The 20,235-nt window shown below is 38.5% G+C and overlaps 1 protein-coding gene across 1 annotated transcript in view; it reads left to right on the top strand.

Annotated features, from left to right (window-relative positions):
- The window catches only part of CNIH3 (cornichon family AMPA receptor auxiliary protein 3), a 53,585-nt gene extending 36,254 nt beyond the window's left edge, over positions 1–17,331 (top strand). The window contains exons 4-6 of the mRNA XM_075088773.1: positions 11,427–11,539; positions 14,035–14,178; positions 16,214–17,331. Of these exons, the coding sequence (XP_074944874.1) occupies positions 11,427–11,539; positions 14,035–14,178; positions 16,214–16,241 (285 nt within the window). The 3' untranslated portion in view covers positions 16,242–17,331. The remainder of the gene's footprint in view (positions 1–11,426; positions 11,540–14,034; positions 14,179–16,213) is intronic.
- The last annotated feature ends 2,904 nt before the right edge of the window (positions 17,332–20,235 follow it).

Below are 20,235 nucleotides of genomic sequence, written 5' to 3'. Positions count from 1 at the left end.
ACTTTACATGTACATAGATATTATGGGAAGTTAGCATTTTTAAAAAGTAGCCCCATCTTTCCTTTTTTATTCTTATTCAGCTGACAGTTTCTTTCCTGCATATTTTGAATGAAGGAGACTGACCAATGTGTGCTAGAGTAATTGCCATTTGAAATAACTTTTGTACTTGGACCTTTTTAGGTTCTAGACCTTCACCTACCAGTAGCTCCTACCATTCTCTGCATGCAGCAGGTATAGTGGACATACCCCTTTGGAGAGTGTCAGGTGTTACAGGAGCTGATTTCAATTGCCTGATCATGCTCTTTTCTTGATAAATTTGCTGGTTATTATCGTGATCACTCCTGTTGTTCTGCCTCATAGTCACTGGCAAGCCTGAGATAATGTGATGGGTTTTGTTTCTTTCTGGATATGTCAGTTGATTCCTTCATCGTGGATTTAGGGATTTATAGATGTATGATGTTCTTTTAGCCAGCCTGCAGGCTGATAATCATTAGAAGAGTACTTCTGTAAGCCCATAGCATCTTTCAGTAAAACGCTTAATGTAATGTTTTATAAGCAAATTTAGCAAACATGATGTATAATCACAAGGAATATTTAAAGTGGTGTGCATCCATCTGTATGTAAAAAGGAATTCTACTTTCTTCCTGGGGTTGAAAAATCTCATAGGCAGGAACTACAGCAATAAGACAATCAGTTTGTTGCAGAACTGGGAACAGCAGCAATAGTTTTACCTTTTGTAGTGCTATACATTTTTTACAACCTCAGTAAAGATGTTTTAATTCCCCATTTAGTTAGACTTGACAGAAAAAGAAAATGTTACAGCATGGCCACACCGGAGGGATAAGTCTGCAGGGTAGATTCATACCAGCTTTGTAGCGTACATTATGCATTATATTCAGCATCTCCTAACCAGTAGTCAACGTTTTGCCCCTGAAGTTTAGGTGCTTGTGTTATCTGAGAGGAAAACAGAATTTTTAGCCTAGTCCAAAGGTATTTTTGGACTGTGGAAATAGCAGTGGTATTCCACCTTGAAGGACAAAGAGGCTTATGTATCCAGAGTTCTGATAAACTGCTGCTGTCACAAAGATCACAACGGGAACAAAAAATGGCACCAGGTGACATTTTTCCAGTTAACAGTGATTGTTACAATGATGGAGCACGTGAAGACCAAAGAGTTCATCATTGTTACTGGTTTCCCAGTGCATGTTATATTTCCTGATGTATCTCATGCTTTCTCTGTTCATACTTCATCAACATGATGAAACTGCTGAGTTTTGACTAATCATCTGGGCAGCAAGAGAACTGTCAGGAGGCCCTTCCTACTGAGTGACTGGGAGCATAAACCCTAATCAAGGGACAATGTGGATAACTTCTGAAGAACGAATATAGAATTATGTATATAGAAAACATACTGCAGGTACCCAGGTAGTTATTCAATACTCTGTCTCCCTATGACTCAATGCAATACAGAAGCTTGTACCCAAGCAGACATTGCTGTGTATAACATTACTATGTATTTTTAAGATTATTTTTATAATCTGAAATGCCTTTTTTTTTTTTTTTCAATCTTTGCACTGCAGTTCAGTGGTTCAAGACGGAAAAGGTTGGTTTATATCGAAAAGCTTTCTGAACATCCCTGGATTTAGGAAGGGTTTGACTTCAAGTTTGACATTCATGCTTATCATTCATCTCTAAGATTGAACTACAACAAAAGCAGCTGCAAAAGCTCTCTGTGGACGCTCTCGGTCCCTCCTTGACATAGACAGTTTGGAGCAATCTCTGTTTATTGCTCTGAGATGAGAAATGTGTTGATATTCAAGCACAAACCCATGTGGAATAGGCTTGGACTTAGATTTGGATTTGAAGTTCTTACAATTTAAACACCCACCATTTAGATAAAAACTGTGTAGTGCATTCTTGGTGGTTATGACCAAATATGTCTGAATTTGTGTAGAGATTCCCAGTGAAACTTGGGAGAAACCACAAAGCTCAAACTCTGAGTACAATGGGGGGAAGAAATACAAGGTTTTGATTAGACAGTTCAGCAACATGTCTTCATTGCACTTCAGTTGAGCAAGTAATGCCTTGATCCTTGGAAAATCATAATTTTCTTCCCTTTGGGTCTGGCCATTACTGGGAGAGGACTCTGTCATGGGGGAAGGTGGCTCGTACATATTTCCAAGAAGTTGGGGTGCCTTTTGGTCAGATTGCAGTTTCATCTATAGTTTTATCAAGATCTGAACTTTCTGTAAACTGGCCTGATAAACAATATGAATATGAAACACTAAGTAATCCTTTTTTTAGAGGTTGAAACATATGCTCTGTTGTGGGGACTACAGTGATATTCTGAATTAACATTATCATATGAAAAATCTTCACATTTTAAAGGTGTCTTCAGTAAATTCAAAAGGCTGGTTTCAATATGTTCTATTTGTCTTGTTTCTGGAAGAAAATATAATACAGGAGCAAATCAGCTTTTGCTGTGAATAGGTGGATATTCTGCCATCTTATATTTTGCCACTGTTTGAATTTTGCATTCTTTTTTTATTTCCTTAGTTGGATACTTGGATCTTTTAAGGGCCCTATTGTGCTTCAGCCAGAGATTCCTTTCAGCAAGACGTGGCTCTCCTTTTCTGATATGTTTTTGTTAGTGTTTGTGTAACAGCAATGTGTCCATGCTCAAGTAAAGAATAAAATCTGCTGCCTCAGAAGAAATTCTAGAGTTTGCATGCAGGCACTTGAAAAAAGAATATTGCTGTTTCTGAAACGTTAATTAGATGTGCAGATTTTGTAGGCTGTAAGCTTGCCCTGCTCTATGGATTCTGTCAGTTAGTACTTGGACTGTCAGTACAGTACCTTTCATAAAACTAAGTTCTTTTAAGTTCTCTTTTGTTTGAAGTGACCTAGGACTTTTAAATACATTAGACTGAGCATGTGTGAGAGACATAAAACTGGTATGTATTTCAGTACTCAGTACTCATTTGAAAGGTACTGCTAAACTTCTATTAAGAGGATAAAGCCAGCTTTCTTCTGGCCTTCAGGGTGACTCTGACAAGGTATTTTTATATTAGGAATAAGTAACGTTTTACACTGTGAAGATAAAATTTGAGGTTAGCTAAAAAATGTATTAGTATACAATTTTTAGCTTATGGAAATAATGACTTATGGATGACTTATTTTCAGACAATTTGGTACAGCATCTCTTGTTAGTCAAAAGAGGCATGACATAAATTTTAAATCTGCTGGTCGTGGAGACAGCGGGACTGTCCTTAGGTTGTATAAGTAAAAGAAAGAAGAATGTAGCTTGACAGGGGAAGTAAAATATTTTTCACTGAAGTATTATACACTTTCACTCGCTCTGTGTTCGTTTAGTTGTTTTCTGCAGCTTGCCTAATAGAGGATGGAGTTAATATATTGATAGTGATTCACACTTGATAGAGATTTTGTTTGTATCTGGAACATGAGGGACATAATGATTTTCCTCGAATCTTGCAATAGATTTGCAGTGTAGACAAAACTTAGGCCTTCAGTACCTTTGTGGCTGAGGCGCCTTTTCCTCTTTTGCACTCTGATAGGAAATTCGCTACAGATCATCTAGAAGCTTCTCTCCTTCCCTCTCAAGTCCTTTCTGCTTACTCTTGTTACAGTTATTATCTGTGAAGTACGGAAGGAGTTAAAATGGGGGTGTGCCCTACTGAATCAGTCTCTTGGGCACCCAGATAGTTCTAATTTCATAAGAAAGAGTCGAACTTGGCATGGTGGCTCTTTCGCAGAACTGACAGTAGAACTGGAACCAAAGAGCTGGCAGTATTTATCCTTTATACACAAATAATCCCATAAATGTTGCTTGACTAGGGATAGTGCATCTCTTCTTCACACTTTTTATTTTATTGTAAATGTATCAGGTTCATATTTACTAGAAAGGTATTACTATTGTAATAAAAGTACTGAACACAATACCATTCGTCCTTTCCTTATATATGGTACCCTATATGGAAAGGAAGTCCTTAAGCTAGGACTTAAGAACTTACAGGAAGTGTAGCATTACTGGCAGGCAATTCATTCACTACTGACACTCATTCATTATGTGCATTGTGCCAGCACTATTTTTAGTCAAATATACAAGTTCCTGAATTCAGCACTTTTCAAAAGTTAGAACATAACATTTGTTATTTTTGGCATTCGCTACCTAAGGACGTCTGAGTGCTTACCTAAGGATAATGAAAATATATATCCCACTGTGCCTGCACAGGTGTTCAAAGCAGGGGTAGATCATAAGGGGAAAATTTACAAAACTATTGCAAGCCTAAGAGCGAAGGGTTCAAACCTGTGACTCAGTCACAGTTTGGTCCTTACCCCCTTTTACTCTACAGAGGAAGTAAAATTCACCAGTGTGATGCCTGATGGAAACTAAAGTATCTTTTGAAGGGAGATACATATGGTTATTCATAGTATTGTTACTCATGAAAATATTTAGGTATAAGACTATTTCAGGTTAAACAACTCTATTTGCTGTTAATCTAATCTTTTAAATGTTTATTCAATAGTTAAAGTGGCAAACAAAGTATTACCCTGTAATAGAAAACTTCTTGCCTTACAATTGGGCTTCTTCCTGTACTGTTCTGGAGGATATGTAAACATACGCCCTTACAGTATCAGAACATCACAAGTAACAGTAGAATAAGGCTGAAGATGCAGCAAAAATGTATATGAGTAACTGTTGCCTGTAGTGTACTCCTGAGAGCAATGTACTTCTCGGCTGCTTGGGGTAATGTAATCTATGCATCTGTTCCTCAGAGCTGTGTTGAAGATATTGGCAAAATTTGACTTGCTAATGGACTGTATTTGCTCTAATTTGGTATGCAATAAAGTAAATATTTGCATTTTAATAAAACTAAAGTAGTTGGGGTTAAATCAAATGTCGCTGTTACATTTAGCAGAATATTTGTTGTGTATTTAAGTCAGGATCAGACCCTAAAAAGCCCCTATGCAATTACAAAAAGCAATATAATAACTAAAAATAGAGTGCAATGATTTTATATAATACCTGTTATATGGATGAAAGTTGCTCCTGCTGGGAGTTAAATGTCCTACCTTGCATTTAGATGCTGATGTTTTCGATAAAGCTGTTAGAATAGCAGGGCAGGAATTGTCTTTACCATGCCTGCACTGTACCAAATCTGCTTCCTCAGATTGCCAGTCTTTACACTCCAGATACGGAAACAGCCCTTTAGTGAACACTTAGTTTTCAGCATTTATGAAACTGTCAATCTTAGGCAGACCCCTGGGAGAAGGTCTGAGGGCCCTTCCTGTGCCGTGCAGATGGCTGAACTTCATTTTAATGATCGCTGAGATTTCTGCATTCATAGACCTGCCTGTGAAATGAGGAGCTGGTTTTCTAGATCCTAATGAACAGCTGTGGTACTAATTGTCATTCTCACCAGTTTTGGGCAAGCAGACAGAGACAGCATGAGTTCTTGGAATAACCCAGCTGCGGGGCATCCTGGCTGGTTGTGTCTGAAATACAATAGGGAGGTAGGGCAAGACAGCATTTGTTACCTTGTTTCGTGTCAGTGTTGTGAAAATCAGAGAAGTTTGCACTCCAGGGTTGCTAACCCAGCTTCTGTTACTGGTTCTGAATTAACGTTAAAAAAAAAGAAAGGTTGTGAAGATACCTCCTGATCCCTGCTGAGTGGAAAAGAGGAGTTAGCAAAAGAGACGGTACACTTGTAAGATCACAGCATATCTGCCTTAATGACTTGCCTTCCAAGGAACGGAGAGCTTTTTGAGCTGTGCTGGTGCTGTTATAGTGGAGAAGTCTTTTTTTTTTTAAAATCCATTTCATAACCTCTTTACCTGTTGACCTCCTATAGGCTCTGCAGTACAGAAATATTTATAGATATTATTGATGAATGTCCCATAAAGACTTTATAATCTTCTGTCACTCTTGTTAAAATTATTTGTATTATTACAAAACTTAAATATTCTAGTCATAAACTAGCTCCAGTGTAATCTATAGATTTTAAATACAATTATCCCCATGTTGCAGAAGGTAAAAATGAGACAATGAGAAGTGAAATGGTAGGCCTAAATATAGATGAGTTTAGTAGCTGAGATGGAAGGAGCATCCAGAAACCCTGTATTTTAATATTCAATCTGGTACTGTGTTATAGACGGATATGGAGTGCTTTGTGAGAATGATAATTAGGTTCTTTGTGTTATTCATTTCATTGTCTGGTATTTGTGCTATGGAGTGACTTATGTTCACATCCACTTAAATACTGTTTAAAGAAATTCCAATGATGCATTAGAACAATGACACTTCCTTTACAAAGCATTGGTTTTGTGCTGCTTTGCTTCACTGTGATCCAGAAAGGTGGAAGGGTGAAAACGCAGATGTTGTATCCTTTCTTTTATTTCTGTTCTCTACTTGGTCCATAACACTGAGTCCTGGATGCATGCACCGTTGCTCTCCCCCAGATAAAATGTAAAGTTGTGTATGTGAATTTAGTAGGTTCAGCTGCAGATTGTTCTTTTGATGATCTGGAATCTGTTTTCAGACATTCTCTTTTCAGCTAGTTGCATACTTGTACATGGCAAACTGCTAAATACCTCTAGAGGTCTGTGTAACATGGTTTTGAATTACTTGACATGCTTTTGTTATAGGATTGTGTTATAATAATTCTAACTATGCAACCGGACCTCTAAGTGATTGCTATAAGCAACTAGAGAACAGAGCTTGTAGAGGCACAAGCAAGTGTGGATTTTAACAGAAGAATTGTAAGAAATCGAACCTGAAAATTTAGACTGAAAACCTTACTATATTTTCTGTGACAGCATTGTATTGGGCTCTAGGGTAGCCTTTCAGACGAGGTTTTAGAAGTCAAGTAACTCAAATAATTTAAAGTAGATTAGAAAGATACACTAGGAAATGTAAGTGGGAAGTCTTCCTATATTTCAACAGTCAGTGTGCTTCGTGTGTTTGATCAATGCAAGCAATATGTTTAAAACTGTTGCAAATGTTAAGGTATAGGGCCTGTGTATTTAAATTATACGCAGGTGACCCTACTACTTTGGTTTGTGCAACGGCAGGAGCAAACAGATGTGATTTGTTTCAATGTATGTACATTCCATGTACGTGCACAGTCTGGGCTAATGCAGATACTACTGGTATTTTTCTGTGTGTTTCTGCTTCCCTTTTTTTTTCACTTGCTTGCACTACACTTCTGACTTTTGTGGTCTGTGTTGTTCAATTAGAAGAATTTCAGAGTCATTAAATAATTGTCTCCCTTTGGTCTCACAATGTCTTTAATTCAGCAGCTGATACTCCCCAGTAACCCAGGTTAGCTCTGGCAGGCTCTCTTAGGGTGGGCTTTAAAGTGTAATTAAAATAACTCTTGTGTTCTGAAAACCTTGGGTACATCTCCCTCCCCTCTTCTGCTGCTACTGATGAGGACAAATTCTAGATGTCAGCTTTAGCAAGCAATATGGAAAAAAGGAGCAAAGTGAGCACCACAGTGACAAGCTGCAGCTACCCTTTAGTGGAAGTGGGCACAGCAGCATTAACCACTGTGATGAAGCAGCATGCACATAGACGAGGCCTAATTTGCGGCTCTGGAATGATTCCATGCATGTGTGGTGTTTTCAGTTTCTTGTCGCTTTCACGTAGATGGAAAAGGGCTTGTGTATTCATAAGATGAGCTTGTTTCCACTTGGGCAATCACCAGAGCTCTTACGTTACATGAAGAAGACCCATCCTCCATTTCTTTTTGTTTTTTTCCCTGCCATCTGTGGGAGGAGAAGGCAAGTATTAAGGACTGAAGCCGTCTCAGCCTCTAACAGTGTAATGAAGACTCTCAGAAACCCTAGGAAGGGTAGAGTGTCTAATGGCTGGCAATTTCTGGGTATGGTGGTATGGTGTAAAATCTGTGGTTACAGTGTGAAGGCTGGCATGCACAGATGGAGATTGATGAAGACTCAGTCTTTTGGGGGAAGAAACAGCAATTCTGTGAGAATTACTATTATTGTGTAGCACTCAGGAGTATTGGTCCTAAGCAAAGTGCTGGAAAGAAGCATGAGGTCTTGACATTTCAGTGGCTTAACAGTGACTGGGAAGACAGTTTGATTCCCTTGTTACGGTTGATTTTCTAAGCATAAGAATTTAATAGCATTGTTGAAGAGAGATTACTATTCCTGCTATAATATCTTCCAAGTTTTGGTTTCTGTGAGGTATTTTATGTGCTGTGTTCACTGGTGAGACAAACTGTAAGAGTCATTCTATGTAAAAATGATACAACGTTCTGTAAAAGCAAAATTACATTTGAGAAGGAGGTGTCTATATGAAATAAACAGAATAAGGAGGAAAAGTGCTGACAGAAAAAGATGGGTTTATCTTTTGTATACGAAAAACAATGTATTTAGGAAATAGGAAACTGAATAAAATTATTTAGGACTGAGCTTCCTGAGAGATGCCCTTCTGCAGTTGCAATCTACAGATGTCTTTGTATTCCTATAAACACAAAGAAGCTGCTGACAGGTGGTTAGCTTCAGTGATTGTTTTCCCATCTTTGGTTCAGCCAAGCCTAGATGTCTATACACAGCAAAGCCTTATTTTCTTTGAAATTAGAGGGGAAGACTCCATCTACGTGTGCATGTATGTGTGTACTACTTTGTAGGAGGATGTGTTGAATATTTATGGTGAGATGGTAATGATCTATGATATCTACCTAAGATTTTATGGTTTAAATGCAAATGGTGGATTGGGAATAAGGATTTTGAATATCTACTGATATGTATATTTACTTAGATATACATATCAGAGCAAAACTTAGAAAGGTATAGTAGTTTCTTTCCCTTGCTTATGTTATAGCAACAGGTGTTTCTGATTAGTGGCATCTTGGTCTAGAAGCTGACTTCCTTTTCAAGCTTTCCTGTGGTTTTCCACAGGTAAATGTCAGCCAGCAGAATTTCGGGTGATAAATTTGTAATGCATTCATTAGCTTGGGACTCAGAACGACCAAGTTGCAGCCCTTAAGAACTGTGCTGCTTTGCCAGTTTCTCCTTTAATTCTCTGTTCCATAAGCATCTTGAGACTTCATCTTGAGCAATGTCAGAAAGCAGAGGTTTTTATCTGAATCAGGGTGTTCCTCGTTCAAAATAGAAGTATACTGTTTATATCCTAACATGTTTACTATCTGACAGCTTCATGTGTTCTCCCAGAAATGAATTAAAGATGTTAGTTTAATTCCTATTGCACAGCTGTCTGTATCACAGAAGTTACTATTGCAGTTGACTGCCTCAGCAGAAATAGCAAGGATTGACTGCACCTTGTTTCTCAAACAGCTTTCTTCTCTCCAGAAGCCAAATACAGTGTTTGCTAAAGTTGATTGAAAGTTTTCACTGGTTTCAGAGGACTTTGCCTCAAACTGCGGGATGATTCTTACAGCCAAGAACTGAGGCAATGTTATTTTTAAGTTATTTAGTTATTCACCTATTCAGTTTACTTTTCCTCACAAGCCTTACTGTTAGTACCTTTCTATACTGTATGGTTTCAATTCTCTCACCTCCTTTTAGATTTGGTATCTTACATAAGTCACCTGAACATAAACTGTATTTGGCTTTGCAGGCTTGGCTTTCTTTGATTCTTTGCATGAATTCTTTTCAGGAACTGTGATCAGCACTGATCCTTTATTTATTTATGTCCACAGGAATATATCAATCCAAGAAAAGGGTGAAGAGACATGTATTTATTGTTCTGTCAAAAGCATAGGTAGATTTAATTTACACCAGAAACTGTGACTGAGAGTCCACTGCTTCCTTTGTTTCCTTTCTAGCTTCACATCAGATCTTTTGTTTTGCTTTTTATGCGCTGCATAAATTTTCACCCTGGGTTTCCTTCCATGTTATTACCAGCCAGTCCACTGATCAGACACAAGGGTTGTGTTCTTGCGAAGTTTGTGGATTGTGTTGGAATCAGAAATCAAATATGTGATAATGAAGGTAAATTGCTTTTAAGTGTTGTGATGTTTAGTGAGTAGACATACAGCATGAAGACCTTCCTTGTCTGCAGTTTGTGATGAAGATGAATCATTCTTTGGGGAAAGGTTATAGTCATGCTGTAAATCATGTTCTAAAAATGAAAAAAAAAAAAAATCCATCATTGATAAATAACTACCATATGGAATCTGAACTATGTAATTGTATTATGATTTGTCATCCACATAAGATAAGCTTTTGAGAATGTTTAAGTTGAAGGTGTAGACACAGAGATATCCAAATGTGTTAACTACTTTAAGTAGTGAGGTTAAATGACAGTAAAAAAAAAATATGTTCCATGTGAGGTGGAAAGACTCCTAGAACCAAGAAGATGGAATTCGTTGCAGCACAGCTGTATGGAAGTAAGTAGGCATTGGGAGTAGCTGTGTATTAGGTTTTACATCGTGTTAAAGAACAGGGCTCACTTTATTTGACAGATGAACATGAATTTACATCAAAAGAAGCCCCTCAAATGGTTTTTGTGATTTACCCTTGGTTGTTGTAGCTCCAAGAGGCAGCAAGAGACACAGATGAACTGTGCATGGGATTGTCTAGCTTTGAGAAATACGCACTGCTGGAAATTAATCTCTTCTATGACTTGAATGAAGAAGAGAAATAGAGATTTCTGAGAAAAGATATTGGAAGAAAACAAGAGAGGAAAGCCAGCTCAGAAATGGGAAAGCAGTGAAAAAGCAAAATGCCTTTAGAAATAACTACTCTGAATCAACATCACATAAATTTCTGTTTCTGCCAGCTGCCCACTCACTTTCTCTTTTAATAGAAAGAATCATCTTGGGTCTGAAACAAGTAGTATGGGGAGCCATGGATTTACTAAGGAAGTGAGTTTCCTGTCTTAGTGGGTTTTAGCTCACAACACTGAGTAACAGATTTGATCTCTTTAGGGTGTATATAACGGACCAGAATGGTAGAAGCAGCCTTTTTCCAAGGATGCTCCTCCAATACAGAAGTGAAGCATCAGTAATGGCTTTATTATTTTCTTTCTGAATTCATCAGTAATGAAACTTACTTCTTTAAGAACTCTTTTACAGGCATTCATTTAGTCTCTCAATGCTTCTGTGAGGGATGCAGTAATATAATCTACATTTTGTAGACAGAAATCTGGAGCACCAGCTAAGAGAGTAAATGATTTGTCCCATGCCCCTCAACAAGCCCCTGGAGTACAGCCATGGTTAGAACCTGGACAAACCTGGCACCGTGTGTTGTGCTCATTGCTCCTAGCCAAGCTGTCTGTCAACTGAGGTATGTCTAGGGACAGTCAGAGGCACACAGGAGACTTATAGAGATTGGTTGTTTTCTGAAAGACTGATTAGGTGAGTAAAATCAAAGAGGTATTTTACTGACATCTGTTGTTTCTGTTGCTTTCTTTTTAGCTGGTGTTGCCGGAATACTCTATCCATAGTCTTTTCTGCATAATGTTTTTGTGCGCTCAAGAGTGGCTCACACTGGGTTTAAATGTTCCTTTGCTTTTTTATCATTTCTGGAGGTAAGCCCATCTTTTATATGCTGACTGCTTATTAGCCTTATTTGCCAACTTGGCACAAATGCGGATTGTATGAACTATGAAATGCAGTGCTAGGAGTATGGCTGAATATCATTTGCCTAGAAGCTTTTGCCTATAAGCAACTGAAACTCATAGTTCCAGAGAAGTAATAAATATTTTTCATGAACATTTAGGACAGGTAACGAAAGCACATAATAATATAGACAGCGCTTTCAGTTACTAACTTAGGTAAATATTCCAAAGAGTGTCAGGATGTACTCACCGCAGCTGAATGAAAACTTGGAAATTAAATAGGCTGGAATCTGAAAGTGGAATTTGGTGAGGCTCTAAATACTTCACGGGTAGGGAGTTGTAAGGCTGTTCATATCTGAAAGATCTTGGACCTATTTATTGCGCCCTAGCAAGGAAACCTTTCCATTGGAGTTATGAAATAGAGACTGGGTAGGTTGACAGAATTTTGCTTCTCATCTCCTTTGGCAGCTTTATGCTTTTTTTTTTTTTTCCCCTCAGTATAAAATAAGTTGTTTCTTGCCGTACAGTAGAGTTTCTGTTCTGCAAGATAAGTTTCTCGTAGGGACTCTTGGAATAGGGTTTGCAGCAGATGAAGAGCTGTTGTCTCCACCCTGCCCACATGAAAAAGTGGGGAGTGTTTCCACCCTGGATCTCTGCTATGTGCTTATATTCACTGAGGGGCTTTCAGTGTTGATCACATTAAGACCTGCTATTGAGCAGCTTTAATGTTTTGTGGACAGGCAGTGCAGCTGCTGCTGCAGCACCTTCCTCTGCATTCTAGTGGAGGATCAGCCTTCTGTTGCTTCTGAAAATAGCCAAGAGACATCAGTTTTTGTGATTGTCAGTCTGGAGTCTTCACTAGTTTTGCATTTACACAGTGTTTGTAAAAGCAGAGATGATTTTTGTCTGTCAGGGTCTCTTTGTGTTACAAAGCTACATATGGCAGCAGATAGCTCCTCTTGTGAAGTAGATTGAAGAATACTTCTGTAAAGAAGGCAAAACCGTTATCTCAACCAGGAACTAAAAAGTAGTAGCTTTTTTACACTGTTTTCTGCAGAAGGCTGGTAGTAATGCAGAGTCATATGATAAAGTGTATTATTCAGAAGTTGGAGTCACAGTATAGTTCTCAGAAAGCTAGATGGAGTGAAACTACGAGTACTTTTCTCCCTGTTGGCTGGGTGCAATAAAAATAAAAATGTTTTATGATACTGTTTTACTAAGGATTAACAACCAAAGTGCGACAATAGTACTGGTTTAAAAAGTAAAAAAAGGTGAAAATGATCAGACTCTAAATAATGATATCAACCTTTGGAACTTTTTCTTTGCTTTGTTTCCATGGTTCTCTGTATGCTTTGCTGTAATTATTCCATAATTTCTGCTGTTTTAACCACAGACAGGTTTGGGTTCATTGTGAAGTTCTGCACAAAACCATGGGAAGATACTGTGTAATATCTTCATACCAATGAAGATAATTAAGCAAGGTTTCATCTATGGTATCTGTAAAAGAATTTGCAGTGTTATTAGAGATTGTAACTGGATGTGACTATTGGAAAGGACGAAGGGAGGAAGGCAAGGTTTTTAGGAGAACATTTACTTCAAAGTTTGCAGCTGATCAATTGTATGGGGGTTTTATATCTATCCATCTATGAGCAATCACAGCAACCTTCAGTGGTTACATTACTATTTCAGAACAACAGAAATAACAATATTTCATCTGATTCATGCTGATCTTAAAGCAGTTTGTTAACTTCGAGGACTTCTTTTTTTGATTTGCCTTTGCTTTTTACTGCAAAGTAACTGAGACAAAAGCGTCTTTGCAAAAAAAAAAATTCTTTTGTTAGGGTTTTCTCAAACATCCAGTCATTGTTGAGAATAATTAGAAATTTCTCCTATGTAAGAAGAAACACATTTTCTAATAAAAATTATTTGGATGATAAATTTTTGAGCAGTGCTACATGTAGAAAACGGTAGTCAGCCAGCTTTTATCCTACTCCGTATTGACTTTTTTCCTTTTCAGAGTTGGAGGAACTGAGCTATCAGTTGGTAGAGACTGTCACCTTTCATCATGTCTGAAATCAGTTGTGTAGATGCAGTTAAGGCCCAGTAATCCTTCCTCCATGCTGTGATCACAAGCCGCCACATATTGTCAGTCACAATATGTAAGTTATTAGTGAGTAAGCCAGAAATAACATTATAGGAAGGGGGAATGTTTCAACCTAAAGAATTAATAGAACACAGAAAGTCTACATTCATTAATTGCTTGGTTCTATAAGAGCGGTCTGCTTGCACTAGTGTCCTGATTTTAACAACGTCCAGAAATAGAGGGTTGAAAAAGAGTGGAAAATTCTTCCTATATCATGGAAGATGTATGTCTTCTGAGCTGGTGATCAGGAGGGAGTATATCTGCACATAATTAATACAGAATGTTACAAAGTCATTCTAGATGTCTTCTCCTGCTCTTTCAGGTATTTTCGTTGCCCAGCAGATAGTTCAGAGCTAGCATATGACCCACCTGCAGTCATGAATGCAGATACCTTGAGTTACTGTCAAAAAGAGGCCTGGTGTAAGCTAGCTTTCTATCTTCTTTCCTTCTTCTACTATCTGTACTGGTAAGTCTGGTCATTTCACTAAGGAAGTAGTAGCTGATTTTCATTTGACGTGTGAAATTGTATTTAGGAATGACTGGAACCAACTGGCTCATTTCCTTAGTCTTATAAAACTTGCTCTGATCATGATTCAGGGAAGCATGCCCACTTAGAGCAGCATGTGCTTATATCTGCCAGCACCTCAGTACAGAATATTAAGTGTTTTATCTAAGGCCTGAGCCAGGCCCCAGGGCCAACCCAAGGAAAAAATTTTTGCTCCTCTGCACAGTCTTTTAGGATGGGTGAAATAGCAAATGTTATGATAATGGTATTACATCAAATAAAAATTCTAATGTTCTTATGATTCTCTTGAAATGATCAAGAGAATCATAAGAAAAATACTATGTCTGCTGATCATTTCAAATGATCAGATGCTAAAGATGGTAAGTAAATGGGTAGGTAGACAGTGGGTAGGAAGATGGGGTGCACCATGGCTGGTCCTACAGCCTCCCTTTCATTGCAGGGTAAGCCTGTGCACAGTCCAAACCCCTAATTTAAGTACATTCTTGAAGATATCTACCCCAGTTGTGTATTGTTGCCCCTGCCCCTTTCAGCTGTCACATGTCCTTAGTGCACAGTCACAAATGCCCAGTGCAAGAATATGTGAGGATCATATTTAAGGTAAGGCCTCAACAGAATCCCTGTGCTTTTCGTCACCCCTGTAATCACACCATAAAACTACTTGACCACAAAGGTTAACACACTTTAAATGGAGGTGTTATTTTATGATGCCTTTCTACTCCTTCTTCCATAATGTGTTTGACTAGAGTGCCTCTTCAAGCCAGGCTTGCATGCAGTAATCCCTCTGTAAGGCAGGTTTGTATGCTAGTGGACGAAGATAAATGTTATTTCTCCTTTAATCACTGGTCCATTATCTGTTCTGTTGTTCCCCGTATCTTGAGGAGTCATTGATGCAGGTTGTTGTTTCTCAATATTACTTTTAAATATTATCGACAGCAAAGTTTTCTGTCCATACCTCCCTGTGTCTGCATACATGAGAGAGAGAAAGAAAGTAGAAGGGCCTAGTCTCACAGAAGCTGGTAGGCGCCTAACTCACACTAAGATGGTTGGGACATGAGAATCTGAGCAGTTTAGCATCCAGTAGCTTTGTGGATTTGGGCTGAGCACCTTTGCCTGCCAGTCCTCTTCACAGGAGCAAGGTTCGAGAGCACGACAGTTATGCTAGACAAGCTCTGTTGGTAGTGCAAGGAGAGGTGGCAAGGCATGGCTGGAGAGACAAGCGTTTTTAACCCCACATTTCTGTGTTGGCTAAAAGACCCTGTCAAAGTCAGCCTTGTTGTGTGGTCTAGCATTTCTGCTGGGACTCTACTGTTGTGCAGCTTCCTCTGAGCACTGCTTCCTTCCTTCTAAGATGTGGCCATAAGCCAAAATCTGGTTTATTTAGCACCTGGTGCTAAATAAAATAGTATCAATTACATTCAATTTTGCTGTGCTTTTCTGGGTATTGTTGGAATTAGAATTGCAGTAAAGTGGAGCCGTGGCAATATACTGTGATTTCTTTGCTTTTCAGAGTTGCATTTAATATGTATGGATTCACTCCAGCTGGTGTCTGCATTTTGTGTTTCCTCTACTGCATGGAGTTTTTTCCAGAGGAAACAAAATAATGTAGTTTTATGGGAAACCTTGCCTGCCCTGCCGAGAGTTGCTGGTTGAAGTTCTAAAGATGAAATATGCTAAAGCAAAATGGTTTTGTTTCTTCACTGTTCAAATTCAGACATCAGGCTGCACTTCAATAAGCTCAAACACAGCTTGTGGTGCAGTAGGATGTCGATAATGAATTTGTTATTTCTTGAGTGCTTTTTGATACCCATCTTGAATGCACCATAATTAAGATGCCGTAGAGAGAAAGAATGCAGAGGAAAGCACAGGCCATTACAGTCACACATGAAGAACAGACAGTAAAGGGTTATAAAAATCAAAAAGTGCTCTGTATGTTTCAAAAGGATACTTTCATATTGTGTCTTTCTTTTACATTCAGCATGATCTACACTTTGGTGAGCTCTTAACTGAAAGATCATCATTAAAGACTGAAAACAACAAAGACTGGAGGTGCAAGGACGAGTGAGCCAAGTGAAGCATGATTAAAAATAAAAAAGCAAGGAAAGGAAAACTTTGAACCCAAGAAGTAAATAGAGTACATGAAGTATGTGAAAAAGAGACCCAGCAAGAAGCAGCAGAATACCATGGGAGAATGGCTGAGTTAACTGTGTTTATCTCCTGTTTCTCAGTGTGTTGCAGTAAATGACTTTCAAAACCCCCCAAAAAAAAACAAATGAAAGGGCAACAAGGTGGGCACACAACTATTCACCTCTCCAGGGATAATGCTGCTTTCTTTAGTGGATTCATTATAAACTATAGTCCCTATGTCTTCCAGGGAGCAAAGTTTCTTTTCTTAATGACTGTTCTGAACTGGGGAAGCAGAGGGCAAGATCATCTTACACAGAAGGAACAGCTATGCAACACATTCTGAAAATGAGCACTGACTGGAGTTCAGATATGATGTGTGACTGTTCTGCAGGGATGTTCACATGTCACTAATCAAACAGGGATGTTGGATCTTGTGGAATTGCTTCAGTGGTTTTTTTTCCACCCATAACAACAATAACAAAAGAATTTGCAGTTGCAGTGTTCTGTTTTCTAATGATACACTATTGCTGTAAGTGAACATCCAGTATATTTCTGTACTTCATTTGTGATGCACCAATAACATACAGTGACATGTATAAATACATTGGGTTTGCCAGGCACTTACCTCTTTTTGCAGTCAGAGGAACCCTATTCTGTAAAAGCTACATATATTACGGAGGATTGTAACATAGGTATTATATTTATCACAATGCTGGATAACAAAGTACTGGACCATGGTCTGTAATTCTGTTTTGCAGCTTTATTTCTGCTGTCAAATTTAAGCTGGAACAAATATACAAAATGTTTTTGTCTTGTATGAGGTTTGTGTTGAAAGATGTTCAGGTTTTTATAATTTAAAAGTTTTTAAATTTTATCATATAATTATCATTTAAATTCATATATGTGGGCTGTATAACTTGATGTATATTTGCATATACATATATATAAAAACATAAATATTCACAATCTATTTATATTTTAGCTTAATCTGTTTGACAGGTTAAAGGCATCAAGTGTCCAGAAATTGATTTCAGTGCTGAACCTAGTGGAACAGGGCTGGTTCCCTCAAAGTCACTAAGGTATTTCAGTGCAGCCACTGGTGCTCTGGGTGGTAGGCAAGCCTGTAAGATCAAGACTTAACACCAGTGCATGCACAGTCATCACTTGGATCTTGCATTGTGAATGAGCTAATAAGGTATGTTGCTAGCGGAAATGCTGTGGAGAACAGTGCAGAGAGGCCCATCAGTACCCCAGCTTGGTAACAGCTGGTCTTGTTAGAACTAGCTCATTGTTGACCCTGCCAGATTTGCTCTGGATATTGAGAGCCAATAGATTGTTCCTGTACCAAACTCTGAGGACCTTTTAGTCTGGGCACAGGACTTCAGCACTATCGCATCCAGTACTGCCTTTCTGCTAGCGTACCCTGTTTCACAACATGGAGCAGAAACAGTGGCTGAATGGAGTCATCTCATGTCTGGTGAGGTCCAAACTGAGCTGGAGTTACTGTGTGTGTACAGTGCCAAGATTCTTTCCAGTTTGATCTGGCTACGTTAACAAAATTAAATCCTGTTAGCCTGCAGAGCACAGTTGCTGCATGCAGACTATCTGCTCCCGGACCATGCCAACTCCCAAATTATGCCTGGGGATTGCTTGGAAGAGTACTAGCTGGCCTGCACAGAAATTATACCAGGGGTCATTCTAACAATATTTAGATGATGGTATAATTAATGCGCAACCCATAAAAAGCTGATGATTGTCTGTGGCTGAATTCCTTCTCTACATCCTAAGTAAAGCATCTAGTTCTACAGAGTATAGGAACTAGATTCACAAGAGCAAATCACAGTGAATAACTTGTAGGTATCTTGCTATCTCATAAAACTCTCAACTCTGAGCAGGTGACTGCATTTTTGCATGCACCTCCCAGGATGCATAGGAAGTGGAAAAAATTTATTCAGGCTTCCTATATTCCATTTATGTGCTTTAAACTTAGTTTCATCGAAAGGCTTGCCTTTTTTTTTCTTGTGAGGCTGGATGGGTGAAAGTATGATCATGTCTTACCTGAAAACACACAATTTTCAAATCCTGAGATTTAGCTATGAGCTAGACTATCAGCAAATCAATCGCTTGCCTGCAGAGCTGGGCGGAAGCTCTGTGAGTTTTTATAACTGGCATTGGCATCTAATTCTTGGTTTTACACAAGAGGCACTTAGATAGATAGGTCTTCTGAATGTAGCTTCAGGTGACTTCAAGGACATAATGCTTGAATGGATGTGCTAGGTCATTTAAAACAGATTCTCTGTTTTGGGCAACTTCATCAATATACTGACTGAACTCCACTTGAAAGCAGAACTTGTTTGATCCCACTAGTGCTATAAGCAAGTGTTTCTAGTAGCTCACTGCTCTGGTACTAGAAGGTTTTTCTGCATTTCTAGAGTAAATTTATTCTTGGTTAATTTATTCCACTTGATTTTGAGCCAACATTAGCTTAAATACACCTTATCTCATGCTGCTTAAGAGCCTGATGGGTAGAAAGACCAGTCCTTTTCAGCCTCCGTTCTGTTAGAAGTGAATCATCTTTTTCCATCCTCCCATAGAAAAGCTCTCCATTCTCCATGTCTTCTTTAAAGGATTTCTCTGTTGTCTTTCCACTCAAATTAATCTTTCATAAAAGTGGATGATCACAGCTGTTCAGAGTATGCTGGAGAGTAACTAGTCCTTACTGTGAAGGAACTATGAAAGCTAACATTCTCAGTTCTTATCAATAATCCTTATTGAAAAAAATAATCCCACTGCTTTCAATAGTATTTTGTTTCTTTTCAAGAAAAATCTTAAAGTCAATGGAAAAAAATGTTTAATATGAGGATAATTTCTCTTTCATTGAATTTAGTGAAGCTTCTCCTGAGCAGAACTAATTTATGGAAGTGGCCAAAGCATTAATTGGAGGAAGTGTTTAATGTAAGACACACATCTCCAAACCAGAACTCAGAAATAATGAGACCTTCTAAAGTGCATACTGTCACACAGAAGCTACTAATGCTGTGGGCCTCACAGACAACAGAGTAGAAGACAGCCCTCAGCATGTTCCTTGCTCTGTGTTGTTACCCAGGTGGGTTGCAGTATCTTGCTGGGTTACTCCAACAGGCTACCATCACTTGGCTACAGTCCAGCGCAAAACCATTACCTGCTGTAGTGGCAGGTACCGTATTCATACCGGTATTCAAATTAGTAATTTTCTTACAGTGACAGGATTGTCTCCCTGGATTTGTCAAAGGACACAATCCCAAATTTTTTTTCCTGAAGTCAAATTGCTCTGTTACATAACAGGAAGTGTATGATAAAAAGTCCAGAAATTTAGCCTGGATTCTTCTGTGTCATGGCTGTGTAGTCTGACCTCTGAACAATTGTACCCACATATAGTGGGTGTTCTCAAGAAAAATTGCTGCAATCTTTGGTCACAAGGCAGTCTCTTCCACATGTTACACTGTTAAGGGAGAAATAATCTATGCTATCTCTTTTGACTCCAGTTCCTCCTTGTTCGTTGTTGGAGGCTAGAGATTTCCTCCCCAAGCCTGCTCCCTTCCTGCCTCTTTTCCTGGAAGGGTAAATGTCATTACTTAGGAACAGCAGTTTTCTTCTCTCACATCCATCCTCTGGAGATACAGATAAACCCCACAAAAGTAATAAGAAACCATGTCATCTACCTTTGCTCCTTCAAACAGGTGTACAATGAGCACATGCTTAAATGAGTATTCATTTTCCTCATTTGCAAGATCTGTAAAGCAAGAATGGGGATACCTATCTTGTGAAATCTTTCCATATATATGATACTATTTTTTTCTTCTTTTTTTTCCTTCATAACTGTTGAATCTGCCT

This window comes from Phalacrocorax aristotelis, chromosome 3 (genome assembly GCF_949628215.1).
Source record: "Phalacrocorax aristotelis chromosome 3, bGulAri2.1, whole genome shotgun sequence".
In the NCBI taxonomy this organism is placed as follows: domain Eukaryota; kingdom Metazoa; phylum Chordata; class Aves; order Suliformes; family Phalacrocoracidae; genus Phalacrocorax; species Phalacrocorax aristotelis.
The sequence above is the reverse complement of the archived record's forward strand: the minus strand, read 5'-3'. Positions and strand labels throughout refer to the sequence as shown.